This window comes from Rousettus aegyptiacus, unplaced genomic scaffold, assembly GCF_014176215.1.
Source record: "Rousettus aegyptiacus isolate mRouAeg1 unplaced genomic scaffold, mRouAeg1.p scaffold_m13_p_12, whole genome shotgun sequence".
Lineage (NCBI taxonomy): Eukaryota > Metazoa > Chordata > Mammalia > Chiroptera > Pteropodidae > Rousettus > Rousettus aegyptiacus.
The window spans coordinates 30,568,138-30,589,950 of record NW_023416287.1 but is presented as its reverse complement, the minus strand read 5'-3'; the positions used below and the strand labels follow the sequence as shown (position 1 = coordinate 30,589,950).

The following is a 21,813-nucleotide window of genomic DNA, read 5'->3' as shown; positions in this document are numbered from 1 at the left end:
ATAGCCTCCTCTTTTTTTTTTTTTTTTGTCATGATGACATCCCTGCAGTTACTGAGTGCTTGGGTGCTTAGATAATACATATTGTGGAGGTGACCTGCTTCCCTGACAGCTATCTGCTCCAAAGTGTTCACTCAACTTGAGATCAACACAATGTCAACCACTCTACTCTCCTGAGGGTGGATGAAATCAGAGATGAACCCATCTGGGCAGATGACCTGTATGTGGCTGTTCCAGCCATTCGGATTTGTAGCTCTGCCGATTTGAGAGATGGGCTAGGTTAATGGAGGCCACAAATACTTTAACCTTCTCTCCAATGCTGTTAAAACAAAAACAGCTGGAGCAGGGGAAGGAAAACAAATAAAATACAAAGCATCCCACTACAAAGCTTTGCAGTCCCCTAATAAAAACAATCGTCTGTGGCCTTTCCAAAAATAAATTTGGGACAACTCAATCTCCAAAGGACCAGAAAGAATTGCGGACAGTGATGACTCCCAGAGTAACCTGTCAAAAGTTAAGGAAGGGAAATTTCTTTTCTGTTAAACCATCAGCGTGCAAAACAACAGCAGCAGCAACAACAACAACAACAACAACAACAACGAGAGAGAGAGAGCGAAGTCATTTCCCTCTGTGAAACTAAGTGAAAAAGGGGGATTTGATGATTTTGTGAGCCAACACCAGTGCCTCTCTCTATTTGCCACAGACTTTGCAACTCACTTTTGAATAGAGGAAACATGAATATGCCCAGATGCCGCTGGGTGACTTATTGTATTATTTCCCAGGCTTAAAAATGTTTATGCAAAAATACATGCTGCTCTCCTTCCTTTAATTATTTAGCACATCATCACTGTCTGAATATAGGCTGGATGACCTCAAGCACGCTCCTAGGCAGCATTGTTTGGAAAATGTGGTCCTTTTCTTTAGAGACGGGAAGAATCTTTCCATTAAACATGTCTCACAAGAAGTCAATCTTACTGAAAAATCAAATTGATATTAAAGAATGCCTGCAGTGTTCTAAGAATGCCTAATCTCCCTGACTCTTTCCCCTTCTTTGTTTGCCCAGTCAGCCTTGCTTCTCTCCCTGGCATGGGGAGGGGGTGGGGTGGGATGTTGGGGAGAGACCTTGGAGTAAAGTTTCAACGTGGCAGCAGGAACCCAGCGTCTGTTATTTTAAGCTCTGGATACCAGACAGGACATTTTGTTTCCAACACACTCAGGGGCAGAGAGATCTCAGTAAAGATCAAGAGGCAAGAATCATAAGAATCACATTAGCAGTGACAAGCTTCCCAGTAGGATGGAGAAAACAGCGTTTGGAGTGGTTTGCTGAGAGGAATGCACATTTTTATCAGGCACTGAAGCTTTCCCTTTTGATGTCCGGATTCCAAGGTTATGGCATGTTTTATAGTCACATACACATGTTCCAAGGACTCTCCATGCCACTCAGTCCTATCCCTGTGAAAAGCATGCAGGAGTAGGGTGATCGGATATCAAGGGTGGATGGTTGTCTGCATGGTCTGATTTCAAGGGCCCTGGGAAGACACTGCCCACTCCAACTCCACACCCACTGCTCAAATACACCATCAGAGGTTTAATCCCCAAGGAGGGGTGAGAATGGACATCTCTTGTGCACCAATTATGATCCAGGAAGTGTGTTTTTGGGCCCTCTTTACAGATGAGGAAACTGAGACTGGAAGGTCATTTATGTATTACCCAGCTGACCTGGAAACTGGTTGTGCCTCTGAGTCTAACAAAGTCTGTTCTTTGGAAAGAAGCTGGTAAACTCATTCCCGATGAGGTGTGAATTCCATGATTCATGGATTCATATGTATCACAAATGAAAAGCCCTCACTATGTACAGGAGCCAGGCCAGCTGCAAGGTAGAATAGAAGATGAAAAATTTCTGAGACTGTTAGGGAGGAAATGATATAGTAGTAGACAGGGAAGATATCAGATATATACAGTTGAGAAGAAGAGCCATTAAGACAGACATAGACGTTAGCAGGTTTTTCACATACCAGTACTTCATGAATACTCACACAATGAATAATAAGATTTAATGTTAATTATCATTTAAATAGAGAGTAGTATCTTAGCAAGTCATGAATTATGAAATTTTACACATTAAATGGGGTAATTTGGAAGGCTAGGGGTCTTCTGGGAACCTTGTAAATTGGTATTCTATAGCAGAAGAACATGGCAGAATTTTACAGATTTTTTTTCTCCCTAGAATACACACAGTAAGGCCACCTCTGTAAAGAGTCTATTCCAGAAGAACTGGCATGAACCTTTTAGAAAAATTTCCTGGGCAACTGTGGTGTGCATCCTCAGTAAAGAACCACCACTCCAAGTCATAAATAATATTGTGATTTTTCGATTCTACAAAGATAATAAGGCTGATTTTAATTGAAGACAACAGAGAGCAATTTAGTCTCAGCGTATTTTGTCTTCAGTCAACAAACCTGAATAAGGTTTGACTTGAGCTTTTTTTTTTTTAATATGAAGATGAGCAGGTTGTTCATCATCCTGGAGCCTCACTTTACTGATCTGTTAAATGGGGATGATAACAATAGCTGCCCTACTTATTTCCCAGGATATTGGAGAAGATGCTACTTAGTGACAATTGTGAAAGTGGAGGATTAAAAGATGAGTGTATCTATTATTTTCAAGGAGTGTATAGACTAGAAAAATCCACGTTATTATAAAGGAAGGTAGAAAGTTGTTTGGTGCATGAAAGGAATGCTCTGGGAGTTTGGGGCAAAGACCTAAATGTGATATGTTAACATCTTGTGCATGTAAGCTCAGCGGTGGGGGAGGAGCAGCAGAGAAATAGGTAGCTCAATTGCCTAGAATGTGAGAAAGATCAGTGAAGTCAGACCACTGAGAGCTACAAATGCTATCCAAAGAGCTGGAAGTTTTTGATGAGTAATAGGGAGCCATGGCAGCATCGTGAGCAGGAAATGCCGTGTTCTGAGGAGGTTTAGGAAGAGAAAGCTCATTGTGTGTAGTGCATGGATTAAGATGAGGAAAAAACTGGAGGTGGCAAGACAAGATAGGAAGCCAGAGTGGCAGCAGACATCTGAAATAGGTGAGCAGATGTGTGTCAACAACTATTCTTATTTGTGGGAAGAAGGCAAAGGAAGAGGCAAAGGACAGGTCCTGGGCTAAGTAACCGGTTAATGGGACCCTTAAAAGGGCTCTGAAAAATGATGCAAATAAAAATGACTACAAGGAAGCTCCATCTGGGGCAGCTGCCTACATGCTTCAAACCTCTGGTTTTCAGTGTTTTCTGGGTGGTGGTGCACTGAGGAAGCCTCAGGGAGGGGCTTGTGAGGAAAAATTAAGGGAGAGGCTCAGCAAATGGAAGATCAGATCACCCTGTTCCATAGCCTGACTACGCTACAACAGTAGCATCAAGGCTAAGTGCTCAGGGACTGTGAGCCCAGTGTCTTGGGTTTAAAATCAGCTCTGCCATCTTGGACAAGGTACTCCATCTTCCTTTACCTCAGATTACTCATCTGTAAAATGGGACTAACAATAATGATAATAATAGCACCCATTATATACTGTTAATGAGGATTAAATATTAAGCACTTAGAAGAGTGTCTGGCACACACTTAGCCCTATGTAAGTGTTGTAAAATTTAAACTATATGTATTTTATAAAAGGGACTTCCATGTACATTTCACTTGAAAAAAAAATTCTGTGGTTTAAAATATTGAAACCACTCACTTGAACCAAAGACTAGACTGACCAATTTGGATTTGCCCTTGAAAGTTAGGCCCTGTTATCAGTGGAAGTGACTGTGGCACCTGCAGCCAATCTGGCTGTTCCTGCGCCCTCCTTAATCTTTCTGGTGTCTGGAACAGGTCCTCATATATCTTATCTCCCAGAATTAAGTATTCACCAGATTGATTTTCATTCTTAGTATTCAAGCACATGATCACTGGAGATCTAACTACATAAAGTCTTCCTATTTTACAAAGATAAAAGAAAAAGATTCAAGAAGAAAGAGGGGGATCTGATGTGAAGGAGATTCTCCATTACTGTGTTTAAAGTGGATGGGGCCACATGGTAAGGAATTCAAGCAGTCTTTAGATGAGAGGGGTCAGGTTGGCAGCCAGCAAGGAAACAGGGGCCTCTGTCCTGTGACCCCCAAACAACTGGGTCCTGCCTCAACTACATGAGCTTGGAAGAGGAGCCTGAGCTTCAGAAAAGAGGGCAGCTGCTGTCACCTTGATTTCAGCCCTGTGAGAACCCAAGCTGAGAACAAACTGTGTCTAGACTCTGACCCAAGGAGACTGTGAGATAATAAATGGCCATTGTTTTGAGCTGCTTAGTTTGTGGCAATCTGTTATGTAGAAATAGAAAAGGAATACAATCTCTCTAGCCCAGAGAACATGCTGGGATTCTTAAGGCACAAATCCACCTGCTTAATTCTCTCCAGCTGTACTTGCTAGGGTAGCTGGTTTTCTCCACAAACTTCTCTAGACAAGACTGGGGCTAGGGTATGGCCCCTGCTGCATTTAGGGGTTTTGCTGCTTAGCTGAAAATGAATGCCTAATGGGAACAATAAAGATGATCAATGTGGAGCAGCAGCTCCTCTTCACCCTCAAAGATGCCACAGCTGGCATGTTCTTTTTTTTCCTAGTTGTACTGAACCAACATGAAATTCCATGTGTGCTGCATTACAACTCCCCCATTTCAAAGTCTATCCACACAGTAAACAAAAGTGAAGAGGAAGTTTTCTGTAGGTCTTGTGGTGTAAAAGAATTTGTTTGTAGGGCAGGTGGAAGAAAGTGGCCACACTATTCCTTTGCCCCAGCGCCATCTAAAAGACAAACAGATTCTCTTTACACTCTTGCTAGAGAAAAATTTTGAGGCCTCAAAGCAAGTGCAATATTTACTGAGCTGCATAAAATTCTACCCTTGGCTAACTCTTAAGGTGAAGTAAATAAAGGGACAGCAGGTTGTAGAATATTTTGCAAGCCTTTTCTGAACAAACACTACCCTTCCTAGCTAGACTTTCATTTGCTGGCTAAACCTGTGTTTATTGGATAAACTGAAGTTGTCCAACAGGCACAGCACATAAGCAGCTCTAGGGCCACTTGGCTTGCTAACCTCAGCCATAGGGTCTACACGCACAAAAAGACCAGGTAGAACTTTTTCACCCCCCAGCACAGGTGATTAATCATGGACCAAGGCAGCCCCTCAGTTGAAAGCCAGTGGACCGTAGCGCCTGCCATCTGTTTTGTATTAGCTATTGCTGAAATGCCAGTGGCCTGAAACCATTTAGAAAACACAGCCTCTCCATGCCTTGTGTCTCTTTCTCTGCCTCTCTCTCTCTGGCTGCAGCTGGTAACCAAGTGGCAAATATACTTAGGAAGCAGCAGCTACTTCCTCCTTCAACAATGCCAAAGGCCTTCAGTGCCATGGCCCTCAGAGGTGCATTCAGGTGGAATTCTCTGTGAACTCCTCTTTCATTCATTGAGGGACTTTATAGGGACAGAACTAACACCACTTACTAGGTTTGAGGGGAGAAAAGATATTGTAGGAAGACAATTTTGTATTCGCTGAACTTTCCACCAAGGTAGATGCTGTGAAACGTGAGAAGCCATTTTAAAACCCTGTGTCTAATTATCATAGTTTTATCACCTCAAAGTCCATTTTGGTTTTCACTGTCTCTTCCTCTAGGAGACAGAATTCCTGGTGAAGAAGTAAATTAGCAGGAATAGCTGCAAGGTAAGCTCAATGGTGCAGATGGTATAGTTTGCAGCCTCCAAGAGGCTTACACTGAGAAAAAGCAACATCTTATGAGAGCAGTTTGTGAACGTATCTCGTGTCAAATATAAACAGTAGGAAAGTGAGAAAATTCCACTCTTGAGAGAGAATTTCTGTCACCCAGTGTACTCCTTTCTTTCCCCCCTCAAAGCCCTAAATCTTCCCAGTCACTTGTCTTTTTTTAAACCTATCAAACTCAAGTGTAAAAATATGTGTGCCCTATTTCAGGGACCAGAGCAAAGGTCCAAGGTCACAGCTGGAAGGCTCTGGTGCCACTTTCTCCAAGTCCATGTCAGGTTAGAGGCAGGGTCAATACTTCACCTGCTAATTTCATGATATAATTTCACAAATGATCAGGATGAATGAAATAATCCAGATGATATAATTTAAAAATGAGGCATAGTTGTATTTTCCAGTGTGAATGCATTCTAAGTCTCACATTTTTTTCTTTTATCTTATATTTTCTCTCCAGAGGGCAAAGAAAAGAAAAATGATGGAGATTCATTAAGTAATGAGGTTACGTGAATGACATTGCCATTTTATACGACTTCTTCCCCTTATAATTGAATAAACAACCACAATTTAATCATCTGAAATAACATTTAAATCTCAGATATGGTACAGGAAGAATGATCTGGAGTGAACCTGCCCATGTGCTCCCTAAAACAGATGAAAAACTTAATGTGATGTTGATTGAGCAGGATCATATTATCCTTTGAGTTAAATCTTGAGTCACTAGTTTTATTCCTTTACTGGGGCTCACAATTTTGTCTTCTCTTGTGACTAGTTACATTGATGAGTCAAAGGCCGGGTGCCGATGTGATGAACATCAGAGGTTCTATCCTTGTTTAAGTCTCTTATTCTTTCAGTCTATAGTCCAAAAAGAATGAAAGTGTGGCTGAATGGGAGAGTTGGAGTAACTCAGAATTAACCCATCCAATTTAGATAACTAGCCTAAATGTCCACATTTTTAAATTGCATGTTTTAAGGTGCAATTACAATTTTCTGATAATGATGCACTTTATAATTTTCTGTCTCATCACATCCTCTCTTCCAAAAAAAATGTCTTGAACATCTGAGAGTATGGTACTATTTCCAAAATATACATTTTCTTCTGTGCTGGTCTGACTTCCAGAACTGTTCCAATTTCATGTTATTTTAATTTCTTCTGGGGAGGCATTACACCCGGATCCATTTTCTTCTCCCCAAAAGTACACAGCATTAGGGAATTTAGCAATGTAATAATGATAATGATCTCAATTTCTGCCATGGCCTGGGACTAGGTTCTGTGAAAAAGGAGCAGAAGTGGTTGTAGTAAAAGCCAGACTAGAAGCCCTGAGAGTCCCTATAAAAAGAAAAAAAGATTCATCTTCAGTCCTTTGGACTTTGTTTTTCTTTTTTCCTTTGCTACTTTTATTTCATTCCAGGTCAAGAGTTTATTTACTAAGTCAATAGAGAAAGATTGGGAAACTGTCTAAAATATACAATGTCTTCCATCAGAAAGTCTGGGGAAAGAATGTCCTGGACTAAGGTTAAATACTATAGCAAAGACTGGCTAGCTATTTATTGAACCTATTTTCTTCTCCTAGGCAAACAGTTAACTTCACTTCCCAGGCTGCTTTGTGGTTAGCCAAGGTCATGTGACTGAGATGTGACCAATAGAATGCTGTTAGAAATAAAATTTGCCTTTCCAGTTATGGCCCCTTAAAACATCACACATATGATCCTCTATGCTCCTTACCCTTTTTGTGGTAATCTTGTTCAAGTTGAGGAGCCACAAAGGGAACTAAAGCTGGGTTCCTATAAGAGGAACCTGCCCTATAGAATCACCCATTTTGGACTTTGTATGAACAAAGAATAAATTTCTATCATGTTAAGCCACTGGTATATTGGGGTTTGTCTGTTACAACAACAAATTTACCTTAACTAATACCGGCCTTATAACAAATATACCATAAAAATCTTTCAAGGATTCAAAATCCTAATGTCCTTCTACTTTTCATTGGCTGTATAGTGTAAAGGGAAACTACTTTTTCTGTGGGAATTTTAGTTTGTCAACCTCTCATTACTTGTCGCCAAGTAATGTCATCAAAACATGAAGTTTCTTGATTGAAAAGGAGCCTAAGTGCAAATCATCATTAAGATGGGCGGTGGCGGGGAGGGACATCCCTCCAGCATACTCAGTGGAAAATGTCATTTTGCATACTTAAGTATCAACCTACTCTCCTTTATTTCAGAAGTGTACTTCAACTTGGACAGAGAGGATTAGCTGGTGCCCATGTTTTGCTGATTACTGTGTATAAAAAAGTCAAATGCACTTTTGAGTTTTGGCTGGTATCTCCATAGGAAACCTTAAGTGGGGGATTCAGCAAACTGCTTGGATAATTAAAAGAAAAACTCCATTTTGGGAACTATTGGCTTGAATTATCCTTCTTACTCACCTCTATATTAGATGGTGTCTAGACAAAGCTTTAATATATGTAATAATGTAAAACCATTCATTCATCAAAAGAATAGAAAGAAACTCTAGATTTTGGCTTATGTATATACGCACCAAGGAAGTGATTAAAACTCTAGTATTTGGATCAAAATAATTCTATAAGTAACCTCTAAAGGAATGATATTGTAGGTAATGATTAGATTCCAAGCCTTGTCCAGGAAATATGCTCCAACTCCCAAATCAGTTCATTTAATTTCATTCATTTACCTATTCGATTCTTAAGGCACAATTCATCACTACTTATTAGGAGCGCTAGAGTGGAATGTGTGCGACTAACAGTAAAAGCAAAAAATTGCATGGGAATGAGAAAGAAAGAATTATTTTCTGACTGTAGCCACTGAGATAGGGCTTAGAAGGCTGAAGAGGAGCTCAGAGAATAAAGAAAAGGTATAGGGTTGTGGGGAGAGATAGGGGCCTTTCAGATACAGGAAATACCATGAGCATGCATATGGGAGGTGCCTATGCTGGGTGAGTAGTTGATGGAATGTGGCCAGAGCTTACATGAAGGAGTTATTCATTCAGTCAACATATACTGCTTGAGACCGAGGACAATGTCCCTGCCCTTATGGCACTTACATTCTCTTGGGGAAGACAGACAATAGCCAAGGAAACAAGTAAGTAATTTCAGGTAGCAATAAGTGCTATGAAGAAAAATGGTGCAGAATAAGAGAGTAAATATGGTAATTGACAGGAAGCGGGTGATATTTTAGCAAAGGTGATTAGGGAAAGTCCCTCTGGGTTGTTGATAGGAGCTAAGAAGGTCACTCCAGCATGAACCCTCATTTCAAGCTGTTCTGAGTTCAGATAAGATCTGGGCCCTAAGTTTGGGTCTGAGCCTGTTGTGAATGATGATATCGAGTAGCAGAAACCACAAGGGCATTTGTGTCTAGGGTCAGGAACAAGGAAGGTCTAGGTAGTGGTCAAGAGGTCAAAAATGAAGGAAGGCAGTAGTATGCTATTGGAAAATTAGAGAAGGCTCCAATTGTTTTTCTTTGATTTTGTAGAGAGATTCTTTCTTTGTGGAGCTGAGACAAACTTTATCAGTGACAATTTTTGACATCTCTGTGCTTTTGAACCTGATCTGAACTTCTTCAACTAACAGAATACATGCCCTCTTTTCCATTGCTTGTTCTTTTTTTTGCATAGAAATTACAGTCATCTTTAGCCTCTTATATGGTCTCAGTGAATTGAACTAGGGATTTTGCAAAAAAGGAACAAATATTCAGTTTTAATTTTAGAATAGTTAGCATCACCATAAAATAGTGACAGCATAAAATAACCGAATGCGGATTTCAAAGACATCCCCTTCCCAGTTCAGGAATGGAGAGTCTTCCTCCCAGAGATGGATAATGAGAGGGAAAAAAGAACAATCTTGTTAGCTGAGAGCCTTCATTCCCCAAACCGGCTAAAGGCAGTGTGTGATGTGCAGAGTTCTAGGGCCGAGGTAGCAACTTCTTCACGGGTGGAATGTTTTGAATACTTTCCAAATCAAGCAAGAAATAAAACATAAGAAACATTTAGTGTGAGAAAGCCCTCTGTTAGGGAACGTGTCTATTTAATATTTCCTCCTCAGATCTTGGGCTGATCACATATCTAATTTTCTAAAGGGCAAAGAAAGCTCAACTTGAGGAAGAATTCCTTGCACTGGCACAATAGCTGAGAGTACTTAGTTCTAATTTTCAGACTCTGTTTGCTCATCCTTCCCTTAATGGCCTTCTTTCTAAAGTTCACCAAAACTATGGTTCCTATACTCTGAAAGGCTTATTAAGCTAATTAAGTGTATTAAGCCTTATTAAGTAGAGAATTGAGATAATTACCTAGATAATATTCAAGTTTGATTGATATATTGAAGATGATTCAGGAATATGAAACTGAAAGTGTATCAAGAATTTCAGTATCCACTATTCAATAGTGGCATCTTAGAAAAGTGCCAATATCATTTTAACACCATTTCATAAAATTATAACCACCAGAGCAGGAAAATGAGTAGCCATTAGGAGGGTGATAATCATAGTGCATAGTCAAGCAGACCCCACATAATTATAGGAAAAGCTGTTCCTTCTAAGTTATGACTATGTAGTACTTTCTCATAATTTATTTTAACTTAAACTTAATTTGTCATAATTTAAACTTAGAAGTGCTGCCCATTGGGGATTCCCTTTCTCACCAAACATATTCCACTGATTGAAGATGCACTGAAGAGAAAGAATTTAATTATTACAAATAGTACCTTGTTGATCCCAAGAAATACAAATTATTAGAGAAGTGGCAGTATCTCTGCCAGATGCCTACTATCCATTCTAATAATATAATCACTGTCATGACCATGACCTCTTAATGACTTATGTACTTTAGAAAGTTCTATGAAAACAAAGGTTTCAAGAGGGAGCCTGTTGTGAGGCGCAAGTACTTCATGAGGATATAAAGCTCTCTGATGTTCCTGATGTCAAAGTGGTCACTGGCACTGGGGAAGGTGCTTATAGTAACTGAGTGAAGAGGATTGACAAATCAGAGGGGTTTAAAGAGGCAGATCAAAGCATGTCAAGATGTTTCATGCTTTTCTTTTCTGAGTTTTCTCTTATTTTTGTCTGTTCTTCTTTCTGTTTTTTTTTCTTCTTCTAGATCTACTCCTGTCTGCATTTGACAGAATTCCATCATCTGTTTTCTTTACTTCCCCTCTGCATAATACACTCATCTGTTTCCCTTCCTTTACATAGAAATATGTTTCTCAAACTTGAGCCTGTATCAGAATCACCTGAAGGGGTGGTGAAACCAGATTGTTGACCCACCCCCAGAGTTTCCGATTCAGGAATGCTTGTTGTAGTTCTCACAAGCTCCCAGGTGATGCTACTGCTGCTGGTCAGGGGACCACACTTTGAGAACTATTGCTGTACAATGATTTGTGGTCATTTTCTCCCTAAAGTGATGATTGGAGACATGAGGGCAACTTTTTCAGACATTGATGGCATTATAATGAGCATATACATGTAATGAGCAAAACTAGATGTGAACACAGGCAAGAATTATAATGAAAAGGCTGAACTCAGTGAGCAAATTCAGTTGCTGAGATGGCTGATATTAAGCATTCAGAGACTCTGCTGGAATCTTTCAATGAAAATATGGCCCTGAACAGATACTTGTTCAGCATCTGAATCATGGCAAATACACAATTGGGGCTTAGAACATTTTTTTTAATTCAACTTGAAAGTATGTATTGGAAACCTATTATGTGCCAGACTCTAAGCTGATTACTGGTGATATAATGATAGTTTCTATTCATAAGAAATCCACAACCCATTGGTACCTTATGGGAGGGAGAGAATGATTATGAAGTCATTATGCAGCAGTGGTTTTCCAAGTGTGGTCCCCAGCAGAAGCAGCATCACCTGGGAGCTTATGAAAATTGCAAAAAGCATTTTTGAGTCAGAGGCCCTGGAGGCAGGCTCAGCAATCTGTTTTCATTATCCCTCCAGATGACTCTGATGTATACTCAAGTTTGAGAAACGTATTTATATATAAAGGAAAGGTAAAGGGGGGCATATAGTGCAGAGGGAAATGTAAAGAGAACAAAGGAGGAAATTCTGGTAATTGCAGACAAGGAAGTGGGGGAAAAAGAGGAAGAAAAGACAGAACAATGTAAAAAGAACCAGAAAAGAAGAATATCTCCACAACTAAGGAAAGTTTGTTTCCAAAGAGAGAGAATGAGGTGGAGGGGCCAGTCAAATTTGGCTGAGAAAGTCAAGTAGAGTAGGTAAGCAGGGGTGACTTTTGAGGGAGCAGAGTACATGTGAATGGAGAGAGGACAGGCTGAAGCTGCTGAACACTGAGTGGAGAAGGAGAGGGGAAGAGGGCAGTATAGGCCATTTTTTCAAGAAGATTTGTAACAATGGAAGGAATGTGACATGGTGGCCATTTGAAGAGGAAGAAAGGGTAAGGGAAGCCCTTTTAGGTTGAAGGAAATGAATAAGTTCATGGTTGAGCAATGACCAGTGCCTTTAGAAGGTGGAGAGGAAGTGAATCAATCACAGAGATTTGAAGGAGAAAAAGGTCATTTATTTTCTGAGTTAAGAGAGCAATAGAGAATGATTCTAGCCTTCTACAAATATCTGTTGAATGCCTGTAACTGCCAGGCACTGTTCTCAGTGTAATTAATAAAGTAGACAAAATGCTTGTTTTCCTGGAGTTTTCATCCTAGTGAGGTAAAACAAAAAATTACGTACGTGTGTGTGTGTGTGTGTGTGTGTGTGTGTGTGTGTGTGTGTGTGTGTAAATGGTCAGGCACTTGTAAATGCTATGAAGACTAATGCAAGGTGAGGAGAATTAGAGGGACAAGGAAAGTGTACAATTAGGATAGGGCTGCTCCCTTAATAAGACCAATTTTGAGTAGAGATGTGAAGAGAGTGAGGAAGTGGGTCATGCAGATATTGGTCAAAAATGCTGTTCTAAAGAGGCTAGCAAGTGCAAAGACCCTTCTGCAGAAGCTGCTCCCTGTATTCTAGGAAAAGCAAGGATGTCAGCTGCTTGGAGTGGCTCAAGAAGGGAAAGAATGGTGGAAAAATGGTAGACCATATCATGAAAAGCCTTGAAGGCCAGTCTGGACTTTATAGTGAGTAAAATGGGAAGCAATTAAAAGTTCTGAGTGTGGGGTGATATGGTCTAAGTTACATTAAACAAATAATGTTGGCTTCCACATGGAGAGCAAGAGCAGAAGCGAGGAGGCTATTCAGGAGGTTACTCCAATAATCTAGGTGAGACCTGATAGAGGTAGGGATGGAGTTGGTGAGAAATGATCAGATTTTGGATACTTGTCAAAGGAAGTGCTGCAGGATTTGCTGATTGATTAGATCTAAAGTATGAGAGAGAGGGACAGTGCCAGAAAGGGTAAAAGCTATTGGAAAATTAGGAGAAGGAAGAAAAGAAACCAGATGAGTTAAAAATAACAATAATAACTTTTACTGAGAACTTATCATTCTATGCTAAGTTCATTCTCTATATTATATCTTTGAATTCTCCCTGCAATCCAATTTACAAAGAAGGAACTAAAGAGAGTAGGCACCTTACTCATGGAGCAAATAGTGGTAGGCCAGGGACTGGGTCCCATGCAGTTTGATTACAGACCACATACCCTTAATCCGCCACACTATGCAACCTCTATTGTCTCTGAGAAATGAAAGGTTACCCAGGGTCGGGGAAAGAGAGGGTTAGAGAGGCAGGGCCAAAATTGAAAAATATGGATCAAGGATTTACATAACTGACGACTGTTGACAATGCTTTCTGTAGGGAAGTCATTGGCATGGTTTGGGGCTCACTCTCCTGTGGCCACTTGTGCCATGACTGTCTAAATGAAGAAAATTACTGAGCTGCAATCTTTCTGAAACTCTTTAAAAGTGATGTCAGGCACTAAGGGATCCTGATCACTGAAGGGTCTCCTCGACAGCCACAACTGGTATAGAACTGATTCCCAGTCTTGTGAGATCAATATCCCCTCGATCTTGTTTAGCGTAAACACTGACACTGAAATTGAGTAGGCCAGTGAGATAGAAGTTGAGTCATGACGTATTTATTAAGCTGAGCACTGGCTTTGACACTCAGAAGAACACCAAATTAATTCAAGACACATTCTAGCCCTTAAGGGGCTTACAACATTGGTTTTTCTGGTGGACCACCCAACTTCCATTAGAACGGAGAAATGAAATCTCCACTTTGGTCTCATTGTGCTACACAGAATGACAGGCCTGGAGGTGAAAAGGGCCTCGGTGCATGTGGAATGCATGCGTGGCAGGCCTGCAGCCCCTCAGCGTGTGCATTAAACCCAAGACAGCCTGGCTGCAGAGTGAAGGTGGCTATTTGTGCATAAACACTGTCATTTCACTGGGACTGCTATTTCATCTTTGAACCTTGGCTTCAAAGGAACACTGACCTTATTCCTATAGCTTGCTTTTCTTTGAAGCGTATGGCTTTGCAATGAAGATTAAAGTGAAGACATTCATCAAGGAAGAGATCTGGCCAACCAGCTCCCCAAACCCAACCCGAAACAAAACCTTAAAAGGCTGCAATCACAGTAGCAGTGGAGTGGGCCAAGGATGAAGGCTCGAAGCAGGCCCTTTTTTCAAATCCTGGAAGGCAGCTCCAGTATGACACAGTACATCCTTTTGAGCTTTGGGCAACTTTACCCTGAGAGTCAATCTATCTCAGAAGAGAGGGGTGAGTTAACACAATATTCTCAACCTGTCCTGTTCGTTTTATTTAAAGCAGTCATTGTAAGTGAGGCCAGCATATTCGTTCAGTGCATGCCTTTGAATTCTTCAAAAGACGTGTCAGGCAGAACAATCTGAAACATGGTTGATGATTTTGTCAATTTTCTTTCCTACTACTTTCCTTTGTTCATTCCTTGAAAAGAAACTGTTCTCACTTTCTCTCTGGTTCTCCTGTCTTGGATCTAAGAAAACAGACTGCCCACATAGTCTTCTCTGCTATTATTATCTATCTATCATCTATCTATCTATCTATCTATCTATCTATCTATCTATCTATCTATCTATCATTTCCTCTTTAAAGACAGAAAGAACAGTGAAGTGGGAAACTAATTGGGAGATTAAAAATAATAACCAAATAATTCTTAACTATGAGGCTAAGAGAAAGAATCAAGGGAAATATCTCCCACTTCAGAGGAAGAAAAGTTAATGATAGATGACTAACGAAGGAGAAATGATCATAGATTTAATGTAATTTTTCTGCAGATCTTCAACCATGATCAGATACACAGAGTGAGTTCTGTCTGGGATGAAGTGATAAAGCAATCCAGAGGAAGGAAGGAAATAATTGTCAAAGTAGGTACATGTAAATTATTTGATTCAGAGAACATATACACTGAAGGATATAAGAAATTAGTACTCCTTATTAAGGCATAGGCTAATTTTCAGAATAACTTTTTCCTAGTTATCCATCTTTGAAATAAGACCAAAGGATAATTATGGTCATTGTAGGAGAATTCATTTAACTTACATTTTAGCTTAATTCTCAAATAATTGTTTTCTATTAAAAAATACATGAAGTTCAGAATGATTATTAATATGGCTTTATGAGAAGCCCATAGTTCCAAACCAGTTTCTTTCACACAACCTGACAGCTCATGTGGGACTACAACTCTGTGTCTAGCTTCAGTTTTAAAAGGTTGAAAAATGCCTGCTTATCTATCTCATACTCAATTCCTTAATTTACTACATCTCCCAAATTTGAGCACAGGCATATGACTAGTTTTGGCCAATGGACTATAAATAAGGTGGTAAGCGTGACTTCCAGGTAGATGCTGTTTTTCTTTCTCCTATGGTGACTATGGGAGCCATGGGCTGAGATGGCCAAGCCTCAAGTTAGCAGCAGCCTGAATCACTGCCTGCATGGAGGTAAAGTATGCAGAGAGTTTTCTGATTTGCATTAGAAATGATATGAACAAGAAATAAAACCTAATTCTGTCAAACTACTGAGATTTTTAAGGTTTTTTCATTATGGTGGTAAAACTTAACTTATCCTGACTAATCTAGAACCTTGGAGGACATTTAGTCCTACCTCACTTCTAGCACAAAATCCTCCAATAGCAGGCCTGAGACGTGGTCCGAATACTTCTCAAACATTTTAGGAATAACAGCAAATAACATAGCAAGCAACTATATGATATATACTATGTAATTGTTTTCAGACATAATATTAAGTATTTTAAATGTCTTAATTTGTCTAATTCTTATAGAAACCTAACTTATCAATATTATTTTCCTCATTTACAGCTGGAGGAACTGAAGGACAGAGAAGTAACTTGCTCAGAGTTTAACAGGCAAGATAAGTCACTTGCCTAAGGCCACACAGCAAGTAAGTAGTATCCCAGGAATCAAATCCAAGCAGCTATTTTCAGTCTATGACATTAACCATTGCATTATGTGTCTGCCCTGGATTGAATTTTAATTTCCTTATTACACGGACTGTTCGATAAGACATAGAATCATAAAACTGGAAAGAAAAGGGTAGAAGGGACCTTAGAGATCAATCAATCACTGCATTTTACACAGAGGAACAAAGATCACCCTGCAAACCATTTTCCTGCTTTTTGTGAAAAAGGCCTATCTTGAAGGTTTTCAAACTTGTGACTTAGGGAACACTAGAGCTCAGTAGAAAGGTCTCAGGGCCATCCATTTGGAGGTAGATGGAGACACTACTTCAACCAGACTACCCTATTCTAATCTATTTTATGCAGTGGGCTTCTCAGTAAAATTTATATGTTAACATTCTGGTGATTTAATACAATTGAAAAATCATGGCCCTCTCATACTTCTACTGAAATATTAGGCTTTTAAGTTTGCAATGTAGTGCAAAATGTAGTGCTTCATGTTAGCTGGTAGGAGCGGTGGGATTCATGGATTATTTAGCCCGGTGATCAGTTCTGGGGCTAGGATAATTTGCTACTTCCATACATGCACTCACTAAATTGTGGCAGCAAGAATTGCCTTATTTATCACTGGATCTGCACTGGGATATGTAGTAGAAGCTACATAAACTATATCTGAAAGATAGAAGAAAAGTTCTGAGAGGCCTTGAAACAATTTTTCAAAAGGAAGATTAAGCTCATTTGGATTAAGCAAGGTAGCACACCTTGACTATGGTAACCCTAAGTCAAAGATATGGCTGTCATTGTGTGTGTTTTGTCTATGTATCCCAAAATAACCAGTGGTGGATTTCCTCTCCCATTAAATAAAAAAAGAAAGAAAGAAAGGAAAGAAGGAAGGAAGGAAGGAGGAAGAAGGGAGGGGGGAGAGAAGGAAGAAAGGAAGAAGGAAGGAGGATGTATGAGGGAGGATGTAGTAGTAGTTCAGCTATGTCCGCTTAAGTACTTCACCTCTCCATTTCTTTCTTCGTTCTTTCTCTTCTTTCTTCCTCATTCCTCCCCCCTCCCCTCCCTCCCTCCTCCCCCCTCCCTCCTCCCCTCCCTCCCTCCCTCCCTCCCTCTCCCTCCTTCCTTCCTTCCTTCCTTCCTTCTTCCTTCCTTCCTTCCCTCCCCCTCTCCTCTTCCTTCCTTCCTTCCTCCTTCCTTCCTTCCTCCTTCCTCCTTCCTTCCTTCCTTCCTTCCTTCCTTCCTTCCCCTCCCTCCCCCCTCCCTCGCCCCTCCCGAAAGTGGTGGCTGGATAGATAAAAAACAAATTAAATTGACTAGTTTGTTCTCAGGGAAACACAAATGACAGCCTCAAGCAAGCACAGGCAAATACATACCACCATTTGCTTGATTTTAATATAACTAATCACACAAAATTATCCAAATATGATAATCATATTAAAAGGTGAATTAGAAAGTTTTCTTTGCTTTAAAAAAGCATTTCTTTTTTGGTGTGTGCTGACAGCAGTTCTAGTGTATTTATGTACTATGTATGATTGTGTATTAGGTACTATTTACTATGCACATATGGCTTGCTTTACAAATTGGGTTACATTAAGTCAAGGTATATATTTGAGAAGGGAGAAATTAATGGAGTAGAAGGGGAGAGAGAGGTTTAGGAAATGAGTTCATGGGAGCTGTGCTCACTGTAGAAACTTACCTTCTGTGGTCCCATCCAGTCCCATGATGAGTTTCATTGATCTTATGATTTGCTCTGCTATCGGAGGGCTCATGGATGTAGCATAAACAGCACTATGTGAGTGAACTCGTAAATAATCCACAAGATCCTTTAATGAAAAAGGGAAATCCAAAAAGAAGGTAAATAAATCTCAGTGTTGGGATAAGCATCACATCTTGTTCTAACCCTATCCATCATAGCACAAGACGTTTGATTCTTAAATGTGGTCCATTATTTTTTTAAGATATGGTTTTGGGTTTTATTGCCAATACTATTTCTTTGTTTTTTAAATTAATTAATTATTTTTTTTTTTGGAGAGTGACATTAATAAAATCCAATAAGTTTAAAGTGTACAATTCAACAGTAAGTCGTGTGTGTGTGTGTATGTGTGTGTGTGTGTGTTGCATTGTGTGTTCACCACCCACTCATAGTTAGATTTCTTTCCATTACCACATATTTGACCCCTTTTATCCCTACCTACCTCCCCACTTCCCTCTGGTAATCACTAGTCCACTGTCCGTGTCCATAAGTCTCTGTACAGTTTGTTTGTTGCTTTTAGATTTATATCCTGCATATAAGTGATATCGTGTGGTTTTCGACTTTTTCTGTTTGGCTTATTTCTCTTAATATGATTTTCTTAAGATCTATCCATATTGTTGCAAATGGCAGCATTTCAGCTCTTCTTATAGCTGAATAATATTCCATTATATATGTATACCACATCTTTATCTAATCATCTATTGTAGGACATTTCAGTTGATTTCATGTTCTGCCCACTGTGAATAATGCTGCTGTGAACATTGGTGTGAGTGTATCTTTTTGGATAAATGTTTTAAAGTTTTTTTGATAAACACCCAGTACAGGGATTGCTAAATCATAGATCAATTCTTAGTTTTTGAGAAAACTCCATACTGTTTTCCACAGTGGTCATACAAATTTACAGTCTCATCTGCAGCATTTGAAGGTTCCTTTTTCTCCATGCCCTCTCCCAACATTTGTTATTATTTGTCCTGTTGATGATAGCCATTCTAACAGATGTGAGATGATATCTTATTGTGGTTTTGATTTGCATTTCCCTAATAGCTAGTGAAGTTGAGCATCTTTTCATATATTTCTTGGCCCCTTGTATGTCTTCTTAGAAGAAATGATTCTATTGTTTGTTTTTGGTTGTTATTGAGCTGTGAGTTTTTTGTATATTTTAGATATTATTAAAGGCATTGTTTGCATTTATATTTTCCCATTTGGATGGCTGTCTCTTTGCCTTGTTGACAGTTTCTTTTGCTATACAGAGCTTTTTAGTTTGATATAATCCCATTCATTTATTTTTGCTTTTATTTTCTTTTCTTTTGAGGTCAAATTCATAAAATCCTCTTTAAGTCCAAGGTCCATGAGTTTGGTACCTATGTTTTCTTCTATGCAATTTATTGTTTCGGGTCTTTTATTCAGGTCCTCATTCCAATTTGAGTTAATTTTAATGTGTGGTGCTAGACAACAGTCTATTTTCATTCTTTTGCATGAGGCTTTCCAGTTTTCTCAGCATCATTTATTGAAGAGGATTTCCTTTCTCCATTGTATGTTTTGTCAAAAATTATTTACCCATGTAAATGGAGCTTTACTTCTGGACTCTCGATTCTGTTCCACTGTTCTGTGTGTATATGTTTTGCTGCTAATAACATGCCATTTTGATTACTGTTGCTTTGTGGTATAATTAGGAGAAGGGCAGAGTGATGCCTCCGATCTCGTTCTTTTTTCTCGTAATGGCTTTGGTAATTTGGGGTCTTTTGTGCTTTCATACAAATCTGATGATTTTTTGTTCTATTTCTTTAAAAAATGCTGATAGGATTTTGATGGGGATTGCATTAAATCTGTATAATGCTTTAGGTAATATGGTCATTTTAACTATGTTGATTCTTTCAATCCAAGAATACGGAATATCTTTCCATTTCTTTGTATCTTCTTTGCTTTCTTTTAATAGTGTCTTAGAGTTTTCATTATATAGGTCCTTCACATGTTTAGTTGTATTTATTCCTAGGTATTTTATTCTTTTCGTTGCAATTGCAAAAGGAATTGTTTAATTTTTTTTTCATTTCTTTTTCTAAAAATTCATTATTAGAATGTAAGAATGTTATGGATTTTCGAACATTGATTTTGTATCCTGAAACTTTACTGCATTTTTCTATATTTCTAGTAGTGTTTTGTAGAGTCTTTAGGGTTTTCTACATACAGAATCATATCATCCACAAATAGTGACAGTTTGACTTCTTTGTTTCCTATTTGAATGTCTTTTATTTCTTTCTCTTGACTGATAGCACTCGCTAGGACTTCTAATATTATACTGAATAACAGTGGTGATTGCGGACAGCCTTGTCTTGTTCCTGACCTTAGAGTAAAGGTTTTTAGTTTTTCACCATTAAGTATAATGTTAGCGGAGGTTTTCTCATATATAGCCTTTATTATATTGAGGTACTTTCCTCCTATATCTATTTTATTAAGTTTGATCATAAATGGATGCTGGATCTTGTCAAATGCTTTTTCTGTGTCTATTGATATGATCATATGATTCTTATTCTTTATTTTGTTTGTGTGGTATATCACATTAATCAATTTGCGTATGTCGAACTGTCCCTGTGACCCTAGGATGACGCCCACTTGATCATGGGGTATAATCTTTTTAATGTGTTGTTGTATTCAGTTTGCTAGTATCTTATTTAGGATTTTTGCATCTGTGTTCATGAGAGGTATTGGTCTGTAGTGTGTGTGTTTTCTTGACCAAATTTTGGTATCAGAGTAATATTGGCCTCATAAAATGAGTTAGAAAGTATTGACTCCTTTTTGACTTTTTAAAGAGTTTGAGGAGAATAGGAATTAAATCTTTGAATGTTTGGTAGAATTCACTGGTGAAGCCATCTGATCCTGGACTTTTACTTTTTGGTAGCTTTTTGATGTCAGTTTCCACACTGCTGGTCGGTCTATTTAGATTTTTCAGATCTTCTTGATTCAGTCTAGTAAGGCTGTATATTTCTAAACTTGTCCATTTCTTCTAGGTTATTAAATTTGGTGTTATATAATTTTTCATAGTATTCGTGTGCGATTCTTTGGATATCTGTAGTATTTGTCATAACTTCTCCTTTTTCATACCTGATTTTTTTGTGTCCTTCCTCTTTTTTCTTTAGTGAGTCTAGTCAGAAGTTTGTCAATTTTATAAATCTTCTCAAAGAACCAGCTTTTTGTTGCATTTTTTTTTGTTCTCAATTTCATATAATTCATTCTAATTTTGATTTTTCTTTTTTCTTCTGTTTATTTGAGGCTTCATTTGTTCTTTTTCTAATTTTTTTAAGATGAAGCGTTAGGTTGTTTATTTGAGCTCATTGTTTTTTGAGATAGGCCTGTAATGATATGAACTTTTCCTATTAACTCTTTGCCATGTCCTAAAGTTTTGATATGTTGTATTATCATTCTCATGTGTTTCTACGTTTCTCTTGATCTCTCCTTTTATTTCTTCTATGACCCAGTCGTTCTTCAATAATATGTTGTTTGATCTCCATGTATTTGTGGTTCTTCCCACTTTCTTTTTACAGTCGATCTCCAGCTTCAGAGCATTATGATCAGAGAATATGGTTTGTATGATTTCAACCCTCTTCTATTTGTTGAGGCTACCTCTGTGTCACAATATGTGGTCAGTTCTTGAGAATGTTCCATGTGCACTAGAGAAGAATGTATAAGCAGCCGTTTTGGGATGAATAGCCCTATCAATGTCAATTATGTCCAGTTAGTCTAATGTGTCATTTAAGAATGTTATTTCCCTATTGACTTTCTGTTCGGATGAGCTGTCCTGTCCATATCTGACAGTGGGGTATTTAGGTCCCCTACTAAGATAGTGCTTTGGTCTGTTTCACCCTTTAGTTCTGCTGGTAATTTATATATTTCGAGGCTCCCTGATTG

The 21,813-nt window shown here is 38.8% G+C and overlaps 1 protein-coding gene across 2 annotated transcripts in view; it reads right to left on the bottom strand.

The window, feature by feature from the left end:
* SPTLC3 (serine palmitoyltransferase long chain base subunit 3) overlaps positions 1-21,813 on the bottom strand; it is a 138,336-nt gene that overhangs the window by 14,092 nt on the left and 102,431 nt on the right. For both annotated transcript variants that reach the window (XM_016138117.2, XM_036229668.1), the window contains one exon: positions 17,854-17,980. In XM_016138117.2, coding sequence (XP_015993603.1) covers positions 17,854-17,980 — 127 coding nt within the window. The remainder of the gene's footprint in view (positions 1-17,853; positions 17,981-21,813) is intronic.